The sequence below is a fragment of the Penicillium canariense genome (assembly GCF_028826845.1).
Source record: "Penicillium canariense strain IBT 26290 chromosome Unknown utg000008l_segment0_segment0, whole genome shotgun sequence".
Classification (NCBI taxonomy): Eukaryota; Fungi; Ascomycota; class Eurotiomycetes; order Eurotiales; family Aspergillaceae; genus Penicillium; species Penicillium canariense.
Genome location: NW_026622735.1, coordinates 2,292,715 through 2,309,272, shown reverse-complemented (window position 1 = coordinate 2,309,272; position 16,558 = coordinate 2,292,715). Strand labels below are relative to the sequence as shown.

Here is a 16,558-nt window from a genome sequence, read left to right as displayed (position 1 = left end):
GAACCGCATGAACTATGCGTGTCGTATCCCAGTAGCAATATGGTATTTTTTCCATACCCATTAGTCGTTCCTACCTTCATATGGCTTCTGGGATTTCTTATGTCATTATGGCCACGGGTGTAGGGATGCGCAATGTATATATATACATATCATAGGTATCCGACATGTATAACAGTTTGACTTCCGATATTCCCCATGCGAAGGAATGTCGCCCCGGGGACCGGTTCCCTTGGTGTAAGTTAGCGGCGTTGGGAACATACGCTACAAGGGCCCGTAGTTATAGTCATTCTCGAAATTTCCTTGCACATTGAGACACACTTTTCTGGCCCCACTGCCAAGTCCTTAACCCAGATCATTCATTGAACAGGCCACCCTTAGTTAAGGGCCGCTTTACAATGCACCGTGCATGGTATTGTATCCCTATCCGTAATATTGCATCCTGCGCTTTGATTGTTGGGCGGTAACGTTGATAGTCACGGGACTAGATAAGCCCCAGTTTATAGTGGCCCTCCACCGAGTGAGGCCCGCTCAATGAATTATCTGCGCTAAGGCCTTCGCAGTGGGGCCGGAAAAGAGTGTCTGAATTTGTACTGGTCAAGGCTATTTTGGGAATGGCTTGGCTGTACTGTCTACGTGGTTGACGAATGTTGACTTTCTTGGCTAGTTGCATGAATCAGGATGGTGTACTTTTGACCTATACGGGATCACCCCTCACCTAGGTTGCCGCTATGGATCCCGAAACTCAAAACCCTTAGGGTTCGTTCTTATGTGTCAAGGATGTCACCACGCTGTGATATTCTCGAATTCTGGCACGTTATATCCCGTTTCCCCCATTTTGAGAGTTTAGGGCCTAAGGACAGCAGGGAAACCACGGTTGTATGAAATGTATGGGGATGTTCACATAGGTCCTACGCCTTATTCCGGCGATCCGATATGCCATGTCGGACGGATCTAGGGTCGGATCGTCACGAGATGGCCTCAGCCCCGGTGTTTTTTTGGGGGTATCCGACATAGTTGAACCCCACTTTTCTGCGATCAGTGGAGGCTGATATCCGGACCGGCCTAATTGACGCGCTCTCACGTCATCACTGCAAAGCTAAGGTTGTTCCGGCCCATGGTGATAGCGTGGTGGCCATTTGATCTTCTCGGGGCGGGGTCTTGATGGGTTCGCCTTAGGGCTTCTGGGCTACGGTTTAATACCGGGCGCCGGTATAGCCTTATAGGAATCCCAGTCACGTAGCTTTCAGGGTCTCCAGCATTCCCCCGCGTCTGGAGATCCCTTCATCCCACACGTTGCGGACGGACGGATACACTCATAATTCCCATGCAATATACTTCTGACCCAGCCACACTTGTACTTGTAGAGTCAGCGACCCCACCAGATTCAAGACGTTCACGGCCAAATCAGATTCGATCGATGTCCAACCCTCCACGCTGTGGCTATCACATAATTACCATTGGCATTTCCGAAGCCCATATGAGGGTGTTGCTAGGGTAGGATATTTAATTCGGTCATTTTAAACACATTCAAACGCTCGATCTTCTATGTAGGCACATTGCTGCAAATATTTATGATGAACTGGCCATACAAGTCCTAGACTCTTCCAAGATCGTTTAACGAAATCTTGACAAACTACGAATCTTCAATTCGCTGAAAAGCCGGGATTAGAAAGCACCAGCGGCTATTTCTTCCAACCAATAGCTTCCCAAGAGGGGCTTGGTATATGCCCAAGCACAGGGCAAGTAACAAGTGGCTGTATCTAGATCAGCAAGAGCAATTGGCTTGGCGCCGATCTGTTCAGGATATCCCTGTGGCATTGGTACCGTTGTATGTCACTAGGGCGCCTTTTCACTAAATCCCAGGGATTGAGCATTGTGATCATAGCACAGGGGATGCTACGCAACTTGGGGCTCGTACCTTTGTATGTCACTAGGGCGCCTTTCCACTAAATCCCAGGTATTGAGCATAGTGGTCATAGCACAGGGGATACTAACGCAACTAAGTGTAACCAGACCAACGGAGACGACATGTTCTGCAGTTGTCATTCTATTAGCAGCAGGTGCCCGGAATTTGATTCCCGTAGCCATGGAGTTATAAATAGCAAGACAACCTCTGTGTCCGTTTGTTCGAGCCTACCCGCGAGTATTACTGTGAGAGGTGGATTATGCAAAATGCGTTATTTCCAATGCCCATGGGGCTCCTGCGAAAAGGTTAGTCATGGTTTCCCCAATTATATGGCCCTTCTGACACGCTTGTAAAGGCATTTATTCGCAAATGTGACCTCTCCCGACACTATCAGATTCATACAGATGACAGACCCTTTATCTGTCCTGAAGAAGACTGCAACAAACGGTTCCACCAGCAATCTTCCCTGAAGGTCCACCAGAGAATCCACACCGGTGAAAAACCCTATATTTGTGAGCTTAAAAAAGATTGTAGGAGAGCTTTTGCCGATGTAAGCAAATTTCCATACGTGATACACCCCGAACAAGATTTTTTCATCTGTTTCAATCAGGGCTGAATACCATGCCCAGCCATCCAGCTATGCTAGACACCAGCGTACTCATACCAATGAGAAGCCTTACACGTGCCCTATCTCATCTTGCAGCCAGAGGTACTTTCACATTTACTAGGAGTTCTGGTCTTTGGAAATTGCGGCACTAACAATGTACTATAGGTTTTCCCGGAAATCTTCATCAAGAAGACACCATATTATGCTCCATCCTGAAAGCCTCATATTGGAACCACAACAAGACCACGCCTTGGCTTCGCTGCCACTACCCCCTCCTGATATGGAATCCAGCTATTTCCCTATTCCAATCTCACAGCCCACCTTTCAAGATAGGGATAGTCTTCTGCCTTCTACCTATGAATTATTATCCGACGAGCTCAACATAGACGGCTTGTTCAAACCGATCAGCTTAGCAGATATTTCCACTGCTCCTTTCTACGCCAGCGGAGGCCAGAAATATTGACCAGAGTCTCCCCTCCCTTAAGATCCATACTGCGTCTATCTGATCCCGGAATCCTCTCGTTTTGAGCACCGGTTAGCTATATACGCAGTTGCAATTTAAATCCAGTCCACTTGAAGGGTTGACATTTAAACGACCCACCCGCTCAAGATAAGACCATATGCTACAGAGATGTTTCAAACAGGAATTTTTATGTTTTTGTCGTTCCCCTCTTTCATACGTTCTTGGGCAACCTCTTTGACAAGCGCTCAAATAAGGACATCTCTTGCAATCACGAATCGGCAGCTACAAGCCGGAGAATTATGAAGCGCCATTTAGGTACACAGAGACCGTAAATAGTATAGTAGTAAATAGTATTATGTGAACTGAGCGTGCTGTATATAAAGAAATATTATCAGTGCAAGCTGATACTGTATAGCCTAGTATGCAGAGACGACGAATGATATCAAGCGGAATCAATATGGATAAATAACATTGATTCATTCAGTAGAAAGATGGGGGGAGAACCGCTGTTAAAAGCACATGCTTTAGCTACACCGCTATTCGGTGCGTCTGAAGTCTGCGGTACTCAGCTGTGACAAAGGCTGCATTGCAGCTCGGCTCCCTGATTACATAGGAAATACTAAACGAATGTGGGCCCATCAGCAACCAACCAGTTTCTAGCGGTAAGTTACCCCTTCATGTGCTAACAACTATCGAATCAGTGCTTCCGATACGCGGGCAGCTATTAGGTCTAAAGCCCAGGCTATTAGTTCCTTCTGTATGCAAGCGCCGTGAGAACTTTGCTAAGAGACTAGTTGCGCATCAGTATCAGGCTCAAATAAAATCTATTTTATTGTAGAGTGTACATCAAGCAATAGTCTTATTCCCGATAGAGCTTCCTAAGTTACAGGTGCTATGCGGGGATTTGCGCCTTCCGGTGTCCAGCCCGGTACGCATGCGAAGCTTGTCGTCCCTGGACCTGTTATATAAGCCGCTACCGCGAGAATCTTACTTAGTAAGATTGTCTTCGGACCTTTTTAGTCTATGTGAATCGTCACGTGAAGAGCAGCGGCTTCCGATTCCACAAGCTGCCCGCAGCGAGAGCAGATGGCTTAGCCGATCAGATCGAAGAAAGTAGTACAAACGCGACAAACAAAACAAAGCAGACAAAAGAAAGGGCAGAAAAGAGAGCTAGGGGAGTCACCGCCCCTGCGATCCAACGTCCCCGCGGTAGTCCTCCGCAGTGTTGGTAAGGAATGATTCAACGCTGCAATCAAAAAGCCTCATCAGCAGCGCCGCGCCATATGCACCAACGGCCTCAACCGATCAGACCCCAGATATCTGATCTTCCAACAGCCACCACCCCTTTCGGCCCGCATCACCAAGCCGATCTGTCTCCCTCCTTCCTCCATCCGCCGTCATGCACTCGAATCACCGTCCACTCCCACTGTCAACTCCCGTCAGGTCGCCCTCATCGCCTGCATCGCCATGTATCGCCATCTTGCACCTCCGGTAGTGTGTAGCTTCTTGCCTCTTTCGATTGATGTCTCCTGGCTGCGCCTATCAGCTCCATCTGGCTAGATGTGACCGGTTGGCGTGGCGTATTCACCGTAGTCGTCCCAGCCCGTCTCAGGTTGAGCTGAGGTTTGGCGGTCATATTACGCATCGTCTTCGCCGGCTGTCCCCCTGCCAGGTTCTGTTACGATGATGGAAAAGAGCCAACTGGAAGATAACCAGGTGCATTTAACGAGACAACGAAGGTGAAGAAGAAAGAAACTACAGAGGCCCTGTCAACTATTTGTAGAGGGCTTCCACGCAAACAGGCCTCATCAGGTTAGTCTGGTCAGGTGCTCCCATCACCCACGTCCATCAGGTGATCTCTGTCCATCGTTCTGTCATGCGTCAAACTATGGAGCCTGTAGAACGATCGTACAAGATCCACGATAAGGAGATGCTAGCAATCATCACATCGCTGAATAAATAGAGGCCAGAGCTCGAAGGCCTATAGCGAGAGGATCGATTCTGGATCCTTACTAACTACTAGTCATTAGAATACTTTATGACATCAAATAAGCTTAATACTAGACAGTTTCGCTAGAGCGAGTTCCTCTCCTGATTTTACTTCCTTGTCAAATATCGATCAGGCAAGCGTAACCTCTTAGTGGACACCCTCTCCCAGAAAGATCTTACAGCAGCAACCACTAGAACACAGAGCCTTCTACTAGAAACGTGCCTCAAAGAAGGAGTATTCCCTCAACTTATAGCTATCGCTATAGCCCTTACCCTTCCCCCTACCGATACCGATACCGACATCGTCCAACGAGTGAAGCGAACAAATCGATAATACTAAGACCTAGACTAGGGACGGGAATAGGCTTAGGCGGTAAAACCATATTGGGAAACCGAAGACGGACTCTTACTCTACGATAATCGATTAGTTGTGCCGGACGATGGTGATCTCCGAGCTCGACTACTTGACGATATCCACCGATAATCTTTGATAGCCCATCCTAGACCAGAGAAGATAAAAAAGCTATTAAGCTCCCGCTACTACTGGCTATGCTGGGCAACCGACGTAGAAAGATATATCGATAACTCTTTGGTTTGTAAGCGGACGAAACACTGGAGAGACCGATTACTAGGTCTACTACATCTATTACCGATTCCTGACCGCCCCTAGCAGCATATCACGATAGACTTCCGATTATTTCTAAAGGACAAAAATGGTTACGACGCAATTTTTATTATCGTCGATCGACTGAGTAAGCGACCGATCTCGATCCCCCACCACAATTTAACCTTAATAAAGGGTATGGCACAGTTATTCATCAACTACGTCTACCGCTGGACAGGGATTCCCGACTCGATGGTATCAGACCGAGGAGGACTGTTCATCTCGGATTTCTGGACTGAATTCTGCCGAATACTTGGTGTAAAGAGGAAGCTTTCAACTGCACACCAACCGCCGACTGACGGACAAAGCGAAAATGCCAATCCGCATATGGCCCAATGGCTACGTCCTTTCGTGAACTACCATCAAGATGATTGGTCATGTTACACTTGGCAAATCATCAAAAATAAGAGTCGATTCAACGAAGATATCGAATCTGAGGAGGGAAAAGAAGAGAAAGAAAAAGAAGAGAAAGAAAAAGAGAAAGAGAGATGAGCCCTCTTTTGTTACTACAACGCCGCCGGAACCTTCCATATCATGTGATCGTTACAGGTCAGACTGGCTCTCTATGATCGATTTCGCAGCCGCTGCGCTACCAGAGGATACTACTGGAATGCCTCCCTTCTTCGTCGAACGAGGAATATCAACCAAGAATGTCCTTCGACTGGTCAATAATACTTGCACAAAGTAAACTCAAGACGCTCGAGACTTCACATCGAGGCTGCACGAGATCTGACAACAAGCCCAGGAAAACGCTACGAAATCGCAAAAGCGCTAGTGGAAACAGGTAGATCGACACTGACATGAGGAAAGCTTTGCCATAGGATATTGAGTCTTTTATCACTACAAAAAACTGGCACACAGATCGGCCAAACAGGAAGCTCGTTGATCTAGCGAGTGGACCCTATGAGATCATCGAGGTCATGCTTATAGACACGACATCCCAGACTCTATTCGTGTCTACGCAGTCTTTTCTTCAGACAAACTACGCCGCGCTGCCTACACAGAGTCGCTCACGGGCCAGTAAGAAGATTCACCACCACCGACTGAAGTGAACGATCATGACGATTGGGAAGCCGCCGAAATACTAGACTGTTGTTTCCGCTACGAGAAGCTACAATACTAGGTTAGCTGGACTGGATATGACATCTACGATACCTGGTATCCAGCGGGAAATCCTGGCCCAGTTCATGCTTTCGTTGAAGCTGCTCGACCAGTTCCGCCACGTTGACCCGGCGGCGACCGGGTGGTCGAATCAGAAGAGTCCTAAAGAACTCTTGAAAGCGCCACAATCAATCGAAGCTTCCAGGGCAATGGTCCTTTGAGACGGATGGGAGAAATAACCAGGGGTAAACTGCCAGGATTTCAGTAAGGCCCCTTGATTTCCACTATGAGCGAAAGCGGCAAAGGCCGTGTGTATGCCGAGGTCGTCTGCGGAGGATTGCGAAGGATGAGGTGAGATCGGCCACTCGGTGATTCAAGGACCTGGTGATTCAGGCCTGCCAGTATCGAAAGCGAGCAGTGGTGCAGCGCGGCGAAACGGTAATGTGGTGATTCAGGACTCGGTGCTTCGAGTGTATGCCGGCAGACGGAGGAAGGGAGATCGGCCTGCTGATGCAGGCCGAAGGGGTGTCAGCTGTCAGAAGGTCAAATAGCTGGGGTCTAATCTTTTGAGGCCATGGGTGCATATGGTGCGGTGCTGCTGATGAGGCTTTCTGGTCGCGGCGCTGAATCCTTCCTTACCGCGCTGCCTGAGGGCGGCCGCGGGGATGTTGAATCGCGGGGGCGGTGACTCCCTGGCTCTCTTTCCTGCCATTCTTTTTGTCTGTTTTGTTTTGTTTGTCGCGTTTGCACTACTTTGTCTGATCGGCAGTAAGCCATCTGACCTCGCTGTGCGCAGCTTCGCATGCGCACTGGACTGGACACCAGAAGGCGCAAATCCCCGCATAGCATCTGTAAATATAGGAAATTCTATTGGGAATAAGAATATTCATTGACTGAACTATGATGCAATCGTGTCGGACTCGTAAGCCACCCGCTACGTGGCCAAGCTTATGATACTGACAGGCCTTCTGGGACAGTTTCGAGACGTCAAAATCGAGCCGGATCCCCTGGAGGGCGAAGACAACGAACCGCCAGGTCATCCTGGCATGAACACAGGTGGTGAAGACGATGGGTATGAGGAACGCCAAAGCCACGGCCCACCGAGAGGTCGTGGGGACTACATCGCCACATCGATAACTGGTGGAGAACACCAGAGACCGACACCGAACCTCGATCAATAGAGAACGAGGCAGGAGGATGATATTGCTAGTGATTGGCAGGGGATAGAGATACAAGTGAGGCAGGGCCAAGATGAGGGAGATCGAGGGCCGTGGGACATACAATAGGCGTGTGGTTACTGTTATTACGAGGGTTTGGGGGGATTTACAGTATTGTGGCGAAACGCCGTTTCTTATGTATCTACTGTTTCATGCGCAAGGGCGGGCGTTCGGAATGCTCTCGCTTCCTTCAGAGCAAGCGCCTGCATAGGCATATGACACTATTTAGGCTGCATCAGGTGGATAGAGTATCATCAATCACAGGTCGGGTGATGACGACTGACCAAGTAAAGATAAGGTGGGTCTGGATGTGATCCTCGGTTGTTCTCTCAATATGTCTGGGCAAGGTTTCCGCAAATCGGCGGTGATATTGTGGCAACAGCTGGAAACAAATTGGCACAGAGAAGATGAAATCTCATTGGTGGGGCTGAAAGGCCCGGAGTATTTTGTGGCTCGAGGACCCGTGGTTCTCAGCCCCGTTTAGCGAGAACGAATCTAGATAATCAAGAACCGTGGATGTCAAGGATGCTATTATCCTTAGACCCGCCAAACGCGGCTTAGGTTGTTTGACGACCAGGATTAGGACGAGGACCCCTGGGTATATTTAGCGGTGTCCTGGTTGTTTCGCAGCTGTTGTGCGACCGCCCCAAAAGGCGCCACGAAATGAAGGGGGAAGATGCTCTTCCACGAACAGGTAGTTATCCTGAACCTGACCTGGGTTTTGGGATCTGCAACTATTCTCATAATGGTTTTGCGCTTGCTCATGCGCAAACTGAGGAAACAACAGCTGGTTCTGAGTGACTATCTTACCATGTTGGCAATCTTGATTGTGCTGGCTCGATCGATAATCGGTACTGTTATAACCTTGTGGGGGGATAATAACTATCACAACCCTGAAAATTTCACCGCAACGGAAATTTACCAGCGTGAAGTCGGAAGCAAGTTGACCGTTGCAAATCGGATGCTGTATAAGGTGTAGTGAGCACAGTAACCTCCGCTGTTTCGCTAATTAAGTTGACTAGTTCTGCAGTCTTTGGATTCAGAAATCGGTTATATTGCTTCTGTACAGCTGCATATTCGCTTGTCTACCTCTCGCTGTGCGAATCATCAAGTTCTTCTGGGTTGTGCTCTTGGTGACCTTCTGCGCTGTGCAAGCTACTACCTTTGTCGACTGCCACCCTGCGCGACTCTTCTGGCAGGTTGTACCGAATCCTGGTTAGCTGATTTCCATCATTGCTTCTAATAACCTCTATATGTAGTATCAGAATCTGACAAACACAAATATAGGACATTGTACAGCTGCGACCATCCAACTATATATCTTTGTGGCTCTCAATACAGCGACCGATCTAATGCTTTTGATCTTCCCTTTACCACTTATCTACAAACTCCACTGTTCTTTGAAAACGTATGTCCTTTTTGACCTGAGCTTGCAAGAATTACGATTTTGAGTTCTAATCCCAACAGTCGGCTCCAGTTACTCGGGTTTTTCTCCTTAGGCATTCTCTTGACCATTATCGCTTGCCTAAGGCTTCCTATATATAAAAAATTGGACCCCGCAACTCCGTCGCAATTTATGGGGCTCTATCGAGCAACTTTGCGCGGCTTTAGTGGCCAACCTTCCAACTCTGTATGGCCTTCGCAGACGGAAAAGCCTTGGGTCTATTTCTCCACCCCACAGCTCTTGCAGCCATGCACCGCCCAACAGATCGACCGGGTGCAGGCGGACATCGGAACAAGAGCTGCTCGATTGGCCACATTTTTTGGATTCCGGGCGAGGATCGTGCCGGGATGACACCGTTACAGAAGAGTCATCGAGTCGAACTGATGAAGGTGATCGCAACGTCTGAAGGTACACCTGAGATCCTACTGGAAAGCCAAAAGTGATAGAAAAGAAGGGAAGAGCAAATAATCACTTGGGGGTGGAGATTGGGTATCATCCAAATGGGTTTAAACAGACATCACCAGAGGGTCTGATATATCGAATATCGAGGAGAAGACTGTACTTGACAGTAGTGGATGAGGCTAACTAGCGCCATACTCTCCTCAACCTAATGGCGAGATTCTTCTTATTCGCCCCCCTTAGTCTGATAGAGATACTAGCCTGACTTTCCCCCCAAGTTTTCGTCATTAGATATCTCTTTGTCATCTTATACTTATTGGGAGAGTTTACCTAGGGTATGTATCAACCAGCACCCAATCCCCTACCAGGAAGCTCCATCATCCGAACTCATTGCAGATTCGTGAACATGATCCTCTATGCAGTCCCACAACCTCCCATGTCTATGGCTTCTTTATCACGGGTGAAGCGATAAGGAGCTGTAACTTTCACGTGAGTGAAACGCACACAGGACAATAAACATTCTCATTTTCATGTCGTTGCTAAGGAAGAGTTAATGAATGTTCCGCAGGACCTTCTTTGTCTGCTCAAAGAGTGGACTAGCACTTCCGTGGATCAAACTGTCTTTCTTGAGGCTTTCCATAGGGGGAATGAAATAGAAAGTTTGCCACGATTAGGCCCCAAAATGATCTCTAAAGGTTGAACCTGAATCTGAGCTTGCTCGCTGCTGGTGCATCTCAGGAAACCTAATGTCCTCGAAACCCCTAGCAGACTCTCCCTCGGCAGCAGTTGTACCAAATCTCTAAAGCCTCTTAGAGACAGGCTTGCTACCGAGGTCTCAAGCAATTCGAATTTTAGTTGCTCCGGTTAATTTCATGATATCCTTGAAGACCTCACCAATTGGAGTGAAATAGTGTTGGGCAGGCGACTCCGATGCTCCGAAGAAGCGACCTACGACTCCTCCTGAAGAGGGGTCATACACTAAGGCTCCGGAGTCCCTGTTACACTTGGCAAATCATCAAAAAGAAGAGATTGTTTAACGAAGATATCGAATCTGAGGGGCGGAAGGAAGAGAAAGGGACAGAGAGATGAGCTCTCTGTTTCACTACTACAAATGCCGGAACCTTCCATATCATGCGATCATTACAGAAAGGGCTACAAAGAAGTTACCTCAGCAACACATGTGTGCTTTGGGAAATCTTTTTTCAAGTCTGGCTGAAATGAGAATTCGGTGCTATGCTGCCTCGTGAAGGTCCATAATCAGGCGCATAATTCCTGTCCTCTATGCTACATATCATCATGTCACTAGTAGTGGCTCATAGAGAGGTCGGCTTATAGGCGTTGGGGAACTTAATAGCGTTGGTTCGCGCAATCAGGAATGACGAACCAGTGACATTCGGGTCTACGGGGATGAAATTGTGCGGGAAGCCAGGGTCGAAGGGCTTGACGCTCTCAAGATACTCGATCTGCTCCTGGGTCAGCTTGAGGCTGAGGGCCTGGATGTTGTCCTGCAGTTGCTCGACCTTGCGGCCGCCGATCAGAGGGAAGACATTGCCGGCCTTGGACATGACGTAGGCCAGCGCGACGGAGGTGACGGATTCAATGCCGTGCTCGGACGCCACCTTCGCCAGAGCCTCACTGGCCTTAATTTCTTCCTCGGTCTGGTGGGGGGTCGGCCGGCGAAGGCACGCAGGCCTTCTCCGGCAGCCTTGCGGCGCTCGAGCTCAGGCTTGGACTGGAACTTGCCTCCACCAAGAACATCCCAGCTGTTTGCGACACAGGTTAGCCGTTGGGTGTTGCTGTCAAAGGGGAGGTTGGACACTCACGGTGCGAGAGCCATGCCGAATTGACGGGCCATGGGGACAATGTCGCGCTCGAAGTCGCGGTTCAGAAGGTTCCAGCGCCCCTGGTAGATGCTGAAGGGAGTCTTTCCGTGGTCGATAGCGTAGGTGTTGGCGGCGGCCACAATCCAGGCAGGGGTGTCCGATGCTCCCAGGTACAGGACCTTACCCTGCTCGACGAGTATGTGAAGGGCGTCCATGACCTCCTTGATCGATGTAGTGAAGTCCCAGAAGTGAACGTAGTAGATATCTAACAGAGGGGATACAAGTCAGCAAGCAGGCTCTCAGGTTAACGATAACAGATTGTCCGAGACTCACCAATGTAGTCGGTGCGCAGCTTCTTCAGCGAGTCGCGGGCACCGACGTGAATGCTGCGCCGGGAGTTACCCGCGAAGTTGGCAGCTTGGGGACCCTTGCCAATTACATAGCTACGGTAGTCCATGCTAAACTTGGTGGCTAGCACCAGCGAGTCACGGTTCTGGCGCGCGCCAACCCATTCGCCAATCCATTGTTCCGACTGCTCGTTCTGGTAGACGCTGGCAGTATCGATGAAGTTTCCACCGGCATCGTAGAAGGCATCCAGGAGCTTGAATGTGGAATCCTTATCCATGGACCCCATCATGCCAGCCCAGGCCTCACCAATGGACATCCCACCCAGCTGCAGAGGGGAGACACGCACGCCTGCAGTGGACGAGAGGATGCGCAGGCGGCCAAGCTCGGTGGAGGGAGTCGGTTCGGCCATAGTGAAGTTTTGGTGGTGGTTCAGTGGTTCGAAAGGCGTTATGGTTGTGTTGGAGAAAGCAAGTCGCGACGCGGTGCTGAGATCGGGGAGTCGATGGGTTCAGTTGGTTGTGAGTTGATGGAGTTCACTGACAAACTCGAAGCCATATTAACAACCCTGAAGCAGAACAAAGAACGCAGCCCCTCCACCCCGAAGCTGTGTCAGCTGCGCATCTGGCCAGCCCCTCATGGTGTGATAGCACGGAGATATCTTGTATCACAGGCGGAGAACGACGCGGCATAAGCGGGCGACGGACATAGACGGAGATACCGGCAGCATGATGCGGACCCTAGTCGCCGCAACCGGGACGAGCTCGTCGACGTGGGAGGAACGTCGGAAGTTTTCTGACTCTGTTCCGGCGCTGGGCAATACGGAGGGAGGAAACCTTGGAAAATTCTGTAAGATTAGTGCTCGTATCGACCAGAATCATATTTAAGGAGATCCTGTCGAGGGATCACAGGGATGGAGAACGGGAGAGGCAGGCGGCCAAACTAAGAGAGATCTGACGGCCGTGGGACACTTCAATAGGCGCTTGAGTACTGTTATTACATGGGTTGTGGGGGATTCACTATGGCAAAACGCCGTTTCCTTATGTATCTACTGTTTCATGGGCGTGGGCTGGCGTTCGGAAAGCTGTTGCTTCGGCCGGAAGGGCCTGCATAGCCATTCGACACTATTAGGCTGCATCAGTTTAATAGAGTATCATCATCCTCGCAGACTATTATAAGTGAGCTTTGCTTCTGAATATCTTTTCATTCAACTCGATTGGCTGGTGGAGGACAAATCAGCCGAAAGGGTACTAGTAACTCTTGTATGCGCGGATCATGCAATCATTATCACGTAGATTCGGAAGCTGGCGCCTAGCTTTGGTCCCCGCTACAACCGACTATTTCATCTCGCCTTATCCGACTTTCTAAACGTTATCTATACACTCTGCTGCCACCAAGTCTGCTTGATAACATTCTTTACTAACAAAATCCTTCAAAGTTACCGAGCTTCCCTCCTCTCATTCATTGTCATGGAGTTAGAAATATATGATGATAGCGATAGGAACATCTGGGATGACGAGAAATATGACCGCTTTGACAGGTCTATGGCAGATCTCAAACGGTTCTTGACCAAGTGGATAATTGAGGTATGTGCTCTGAGGTCTGCATCTGGCTTTTGGAACGAAGAGCAGGACTCAATTATTCCAAATTTTATTGAGGCTCGCACCACCCGTCAGGCTTTCCCTGTTTATTTCCTTTACTTCCAGCTTGCACTAACTCCATTTTGCTTGCTAATCACAGACATGCAAGCTAGATGCATGTATGCACTTGTTTCTAGTTGAGCTCAACGACATTCGCAGGAGTGCCAAAGGCCATCCTAAGCTTCTGGATTTCACCGAATTCGAAGACAACCACCGGATGAGATTGCACCGCGCATCAGTGAAGCTGGAAGACGATATTAATTGCCTCATTCCGGGGTTTTGGGATAGCAAGACTGAGTGCAATATCCTGGATCAGGAAAAGATGAGGGAAAAGCTCCAGCAACGTTGGACGCAGCTGTGTGGATATCGGAATCTAGCTAGCCCTGACTTTGGCAAGCAATGGCTCCACGTCTCTCACAAGTCTTCTCAATGCTGCCGTCTCCAAATACCGTCGACAGACTGAGGATACAAGACAGCATTCAGAGCCTCCTAAGTTATGCCAAGTCGCGTTTGAAAAGGCTTGTCACCAGTTAAAGGGTTCTGTCTCTGGTGAAAAGGCATCGGCAACTTTTGCCTGTGGAGGGACAATATCGATTGGAGACAAGCCATCTCCGGCCATTCACCGAGTATCACCGCCCGTTCGTATTGCTTGGACTGCTAAAGATGATTCCGAGGAGCGAAAGATTGTTTTATCACTCAGTGATTCTCCTAGTGCTGGTGTTGATAAACTTCTCCAATTGGTTTCAGACTGCGAAGCCGCCAGTTTTGGTATGGGAGAACAAGATATCATTGATCCTAAATATCGAAAAGCCGGAAAGCTCGATCCACATCGGTTCTTAAGCAGCCTTTATCCGGCCGATTTTAGAGTGCTTGATGATATGGAGCAATTTCTATTGCCAAACTTCAATAGTGAGGTGGAAAATAAACTCCCTTTTCGAAGGCTCAGCACGGAGCTCTACAAACTCAATGTATGTCTTGTCATCGATAGACCTTGGGCTTTCTTACTGATCATCATGCGTCTTCACTTAGATCTATTCTGGGCCAGATGGTGTTTTTCGAAAGCATGTTGATACCCCTCGCTCTGATTCTCAAATTGGCTCTCTTGTTGTTTGTTTACCATCCGTGTTCAAAGGCGGCAAGCTAATTGTTCGGCATAATAATACCATTACTGAGTTTGATTGGAGCTCTCATAGCTCCTCGGAAATCCAATGGGCTGCATTTTACAGCGACTGTGAGCATGAGATCAGCAAAGTCACTGAGGGCAATCGAATCATTTTGACATACAACCTCTATGTTGCTAACTCGGGCTGCGGATCTCTTCCTCGCAACGTTAATGTCGACCCCCGAACACTACCCTTATATAGATCCTTGAAGGATGCTATAGCCGAGCCCGGCTTCATGAAGGATGTTATTTCATACACTCTTAATATCCCTCGGCCGTAGGATTACCATGGGGAATGCTGACCTTGATAGGTGGTATTCTCGGTATCCACTGCTCTCACGCATATCCACACGTGTCTTTAGAAGCCCAGGAGCTTCTGCCCAATGGGCTCAAAGGCGTTGACTTGGCTTTCTACTCCGTGTTCAAGTCCCTTGGTATTGAGCTTCATGTGCTTCCTCTACTGCAGCCCAAGCATGACAACAGTATAGAAAAGTATGCGGTAAAGGGGATGATGAAGTTTCTACAGCAGGGTGAAGAATTCGACCTATCAGCTGGGCACGACCTATCGGTTGGGCAAAATGCCCGAGTTATACCATATCACTCGGATGTGCATCACTATTGGAGGATGCTCTATCTTTCTCGCCATGTCCCGGGAACGAAAAAGGTTGTCGAATTTGCTCATGACCAAGGGTTACAAACGGATGACGAAATATTTCCGGATGCAAAAGGAAAATATCTTGGGGCGGGGTTGCGCCCATACTCGGTTGCTGATACTGGTGAAGACATAGAAGAGGAAGACATCTCAACCGTGAGTTAGCGATTTTTGCTTCACGAGGTCTTGTTCTTTCTATTATCATTATTAACTTAATCAATATAGCTTGTCGATGAACTATGGCCAGCACAGTTATTCCTGATATCACGTGGATTTCCCAACCCGGCCATGAGGAGATGGCGTTTACTTATATGGCCTATGGGAATCAGGCGTCCATTGGAACAATGTATTCCTGCGCTACCATCCTTGCAGTAATACCTCCATTTGACCAACGTCAATGTGTTCAGGAGAGCATGAACCGGTAAGGAAGCTCCATCCGGCAGTCAGATTATTGATTTAGTGATGGCCACATCGCCCGATGGTAGCTTCCGAGCCGCCACTACTCGGATGCTAGCAATCGCGCCGCTATCCTTCCCTCTAGCCACAGCGAATGGTTCCTGTCTGTCAACTGGACTAGGTCCGTCTCGGTCGACGCTGCCCGTGCCGCCTCATCACGAATCTTGACAATGATCTGCCGGTCCTGCTGTAGTCGGATGTGCAGGACGCCGGTAGTGGTTGTGCCTTCCGAGCGCGGCTACGAAGCCGTAGGGCCAGCCGGTGCAACTGACTGCCGCCACCCCTGAGTTCGGAAGCCGCGCCACGCCGCTGCTGACGATTCCCAGGAGATGGAGGATGAATCGAGCTTGTTGATTTCGAGATCTCGGTAGCCGATCTCTCGATGGTATCCATTCCTGGATAAGGTGATTGGTGGTGCGGGAGGTCTTCTCCAGTGCCATTCAGAACCTTTCCATCCCCTGCGTGTCACCCCGTTGAGCTTTCTTCGCGTATTGGTAGACCAACTTGACGAAGCCATGGACAGCACCAGTGTTCTCGTGGGCGGAGGCCTCGATATAGTGGAGGATAGATCGGCTGCTCTCTCTATCCCTTCCATGCTTTCGCATTGGTCGCTTTTTTCGGATTGGTCGTTTCTTTCGCATTGGTCGTTTGTTGGCCGGATATCTCGCTGTTGATGCTGGGGATTCTGCC

General features: G+C 49.1%; 5 protein-coding genes across 5 annotated transcripts; 4 read left to right on the top strand and 1 right to left on the bottom strand.

Moving 5' to 3' along the window:
* Nucleotides 1–5,101: 5,101 nt before the first annotated feature.
* Nucleotides 5,102–6,681, top strand: N7482_010755 (uncharacterized protein; the record flags this gene model as incomplete). Its single annotated transcript, XM_056692879.1, has 3 exons — nucleotides 5,102–5,278; nucleotides 6,265–6,413; nucleotides 6,504–6,681. Coding segments are annotated over 3 exons (504 nt in total), but the record flags the coding sequence as incomplete, so codon positions are not given.
* Nucleotides 6,682–6,768: 87 nt separating this feature from the next.
* N7482_010754 (uncharacterized protein) lies at nucleotides 6,769–6,951 on the top strand (the record flags this gene model as incomplete). Its single annotated transcript, XM_056692878.1, has 1 exon — nucleotides 6,769–6,951. One exon carries the CDS (start codon nucleotides 6,769–6,771, stop codon nucleotides 6,949–6,951), a length of 183 nt encoding a protein of 60 aa, XP_056538835.1.
* A 1,741-nt stretch (nucleotides 6,952–8,692) lies between these two features.
* Nucleotides 8,693–9,167, top strand: N7482_010753 (uncharacterized protein; the record flags this gene model as incomplete). Its single annotated transcript, XM_056692877.1, has 2 exons — nucleotides 8,693–8,925; nucleotides 8,978–9,167. The coding sequence occupies 2 exons, from the start codon at nucleotides 8,693–8,695 to the stop codon at nucleotides 9,165–9,167; spliced, it is 423 nt and encodes a 140-aa protein (XP_056538834.1).
* A 1,936-nt stretch (nucleotides 9,168–11,103) lies between these two features.
* N7482_010752 (Aldo/keto reductase) lies at nucleotides 11,104–12,370 on the bottom strand (the record flags this gene model as incomplete). Its single annotated transcript, XM_056692876.1, has 4 exons — nucleotides 11,104–11,438; nucleotides 11,477–11,553; nucleotides 11,614–11,878; nucleotides 11,947–12,370. The coding sequence occupies 4 exons, from the start codon at nucleotides 12,368–12,370 to the stop codon at nucleotides 11,104–11,106; spliced, it is 1,101 nt and encodes a 366-aa protein (XP_056538833.1).
* A 1,057-nt stretch (nucleotides 12,371–13,427) lies between these two features.
* Nucleotides 13,428–15,041, top strand: N7482_010751 (uncharacterized protein; the record flags this gene model as incomplete). The annotated part of the gene is made up of 4 exons (XM_056692875.1): nucleotides 13,428–13,544; nucleotides 13,699–13,955; nucleotides 13,996–14,566; nucleotides 14,628–15,041. 4 exons carry the CDS (start codon nucleotides 13,428–13,430, stop codon nucleotides 15,039–15,041), a joined length of 1,359 nt encoding a protein of 452 aa, XP_056538832.1.
* Between the last annotated feature and the right edge of the window lie 1,517 nt (nucleotides 15,042–16,558).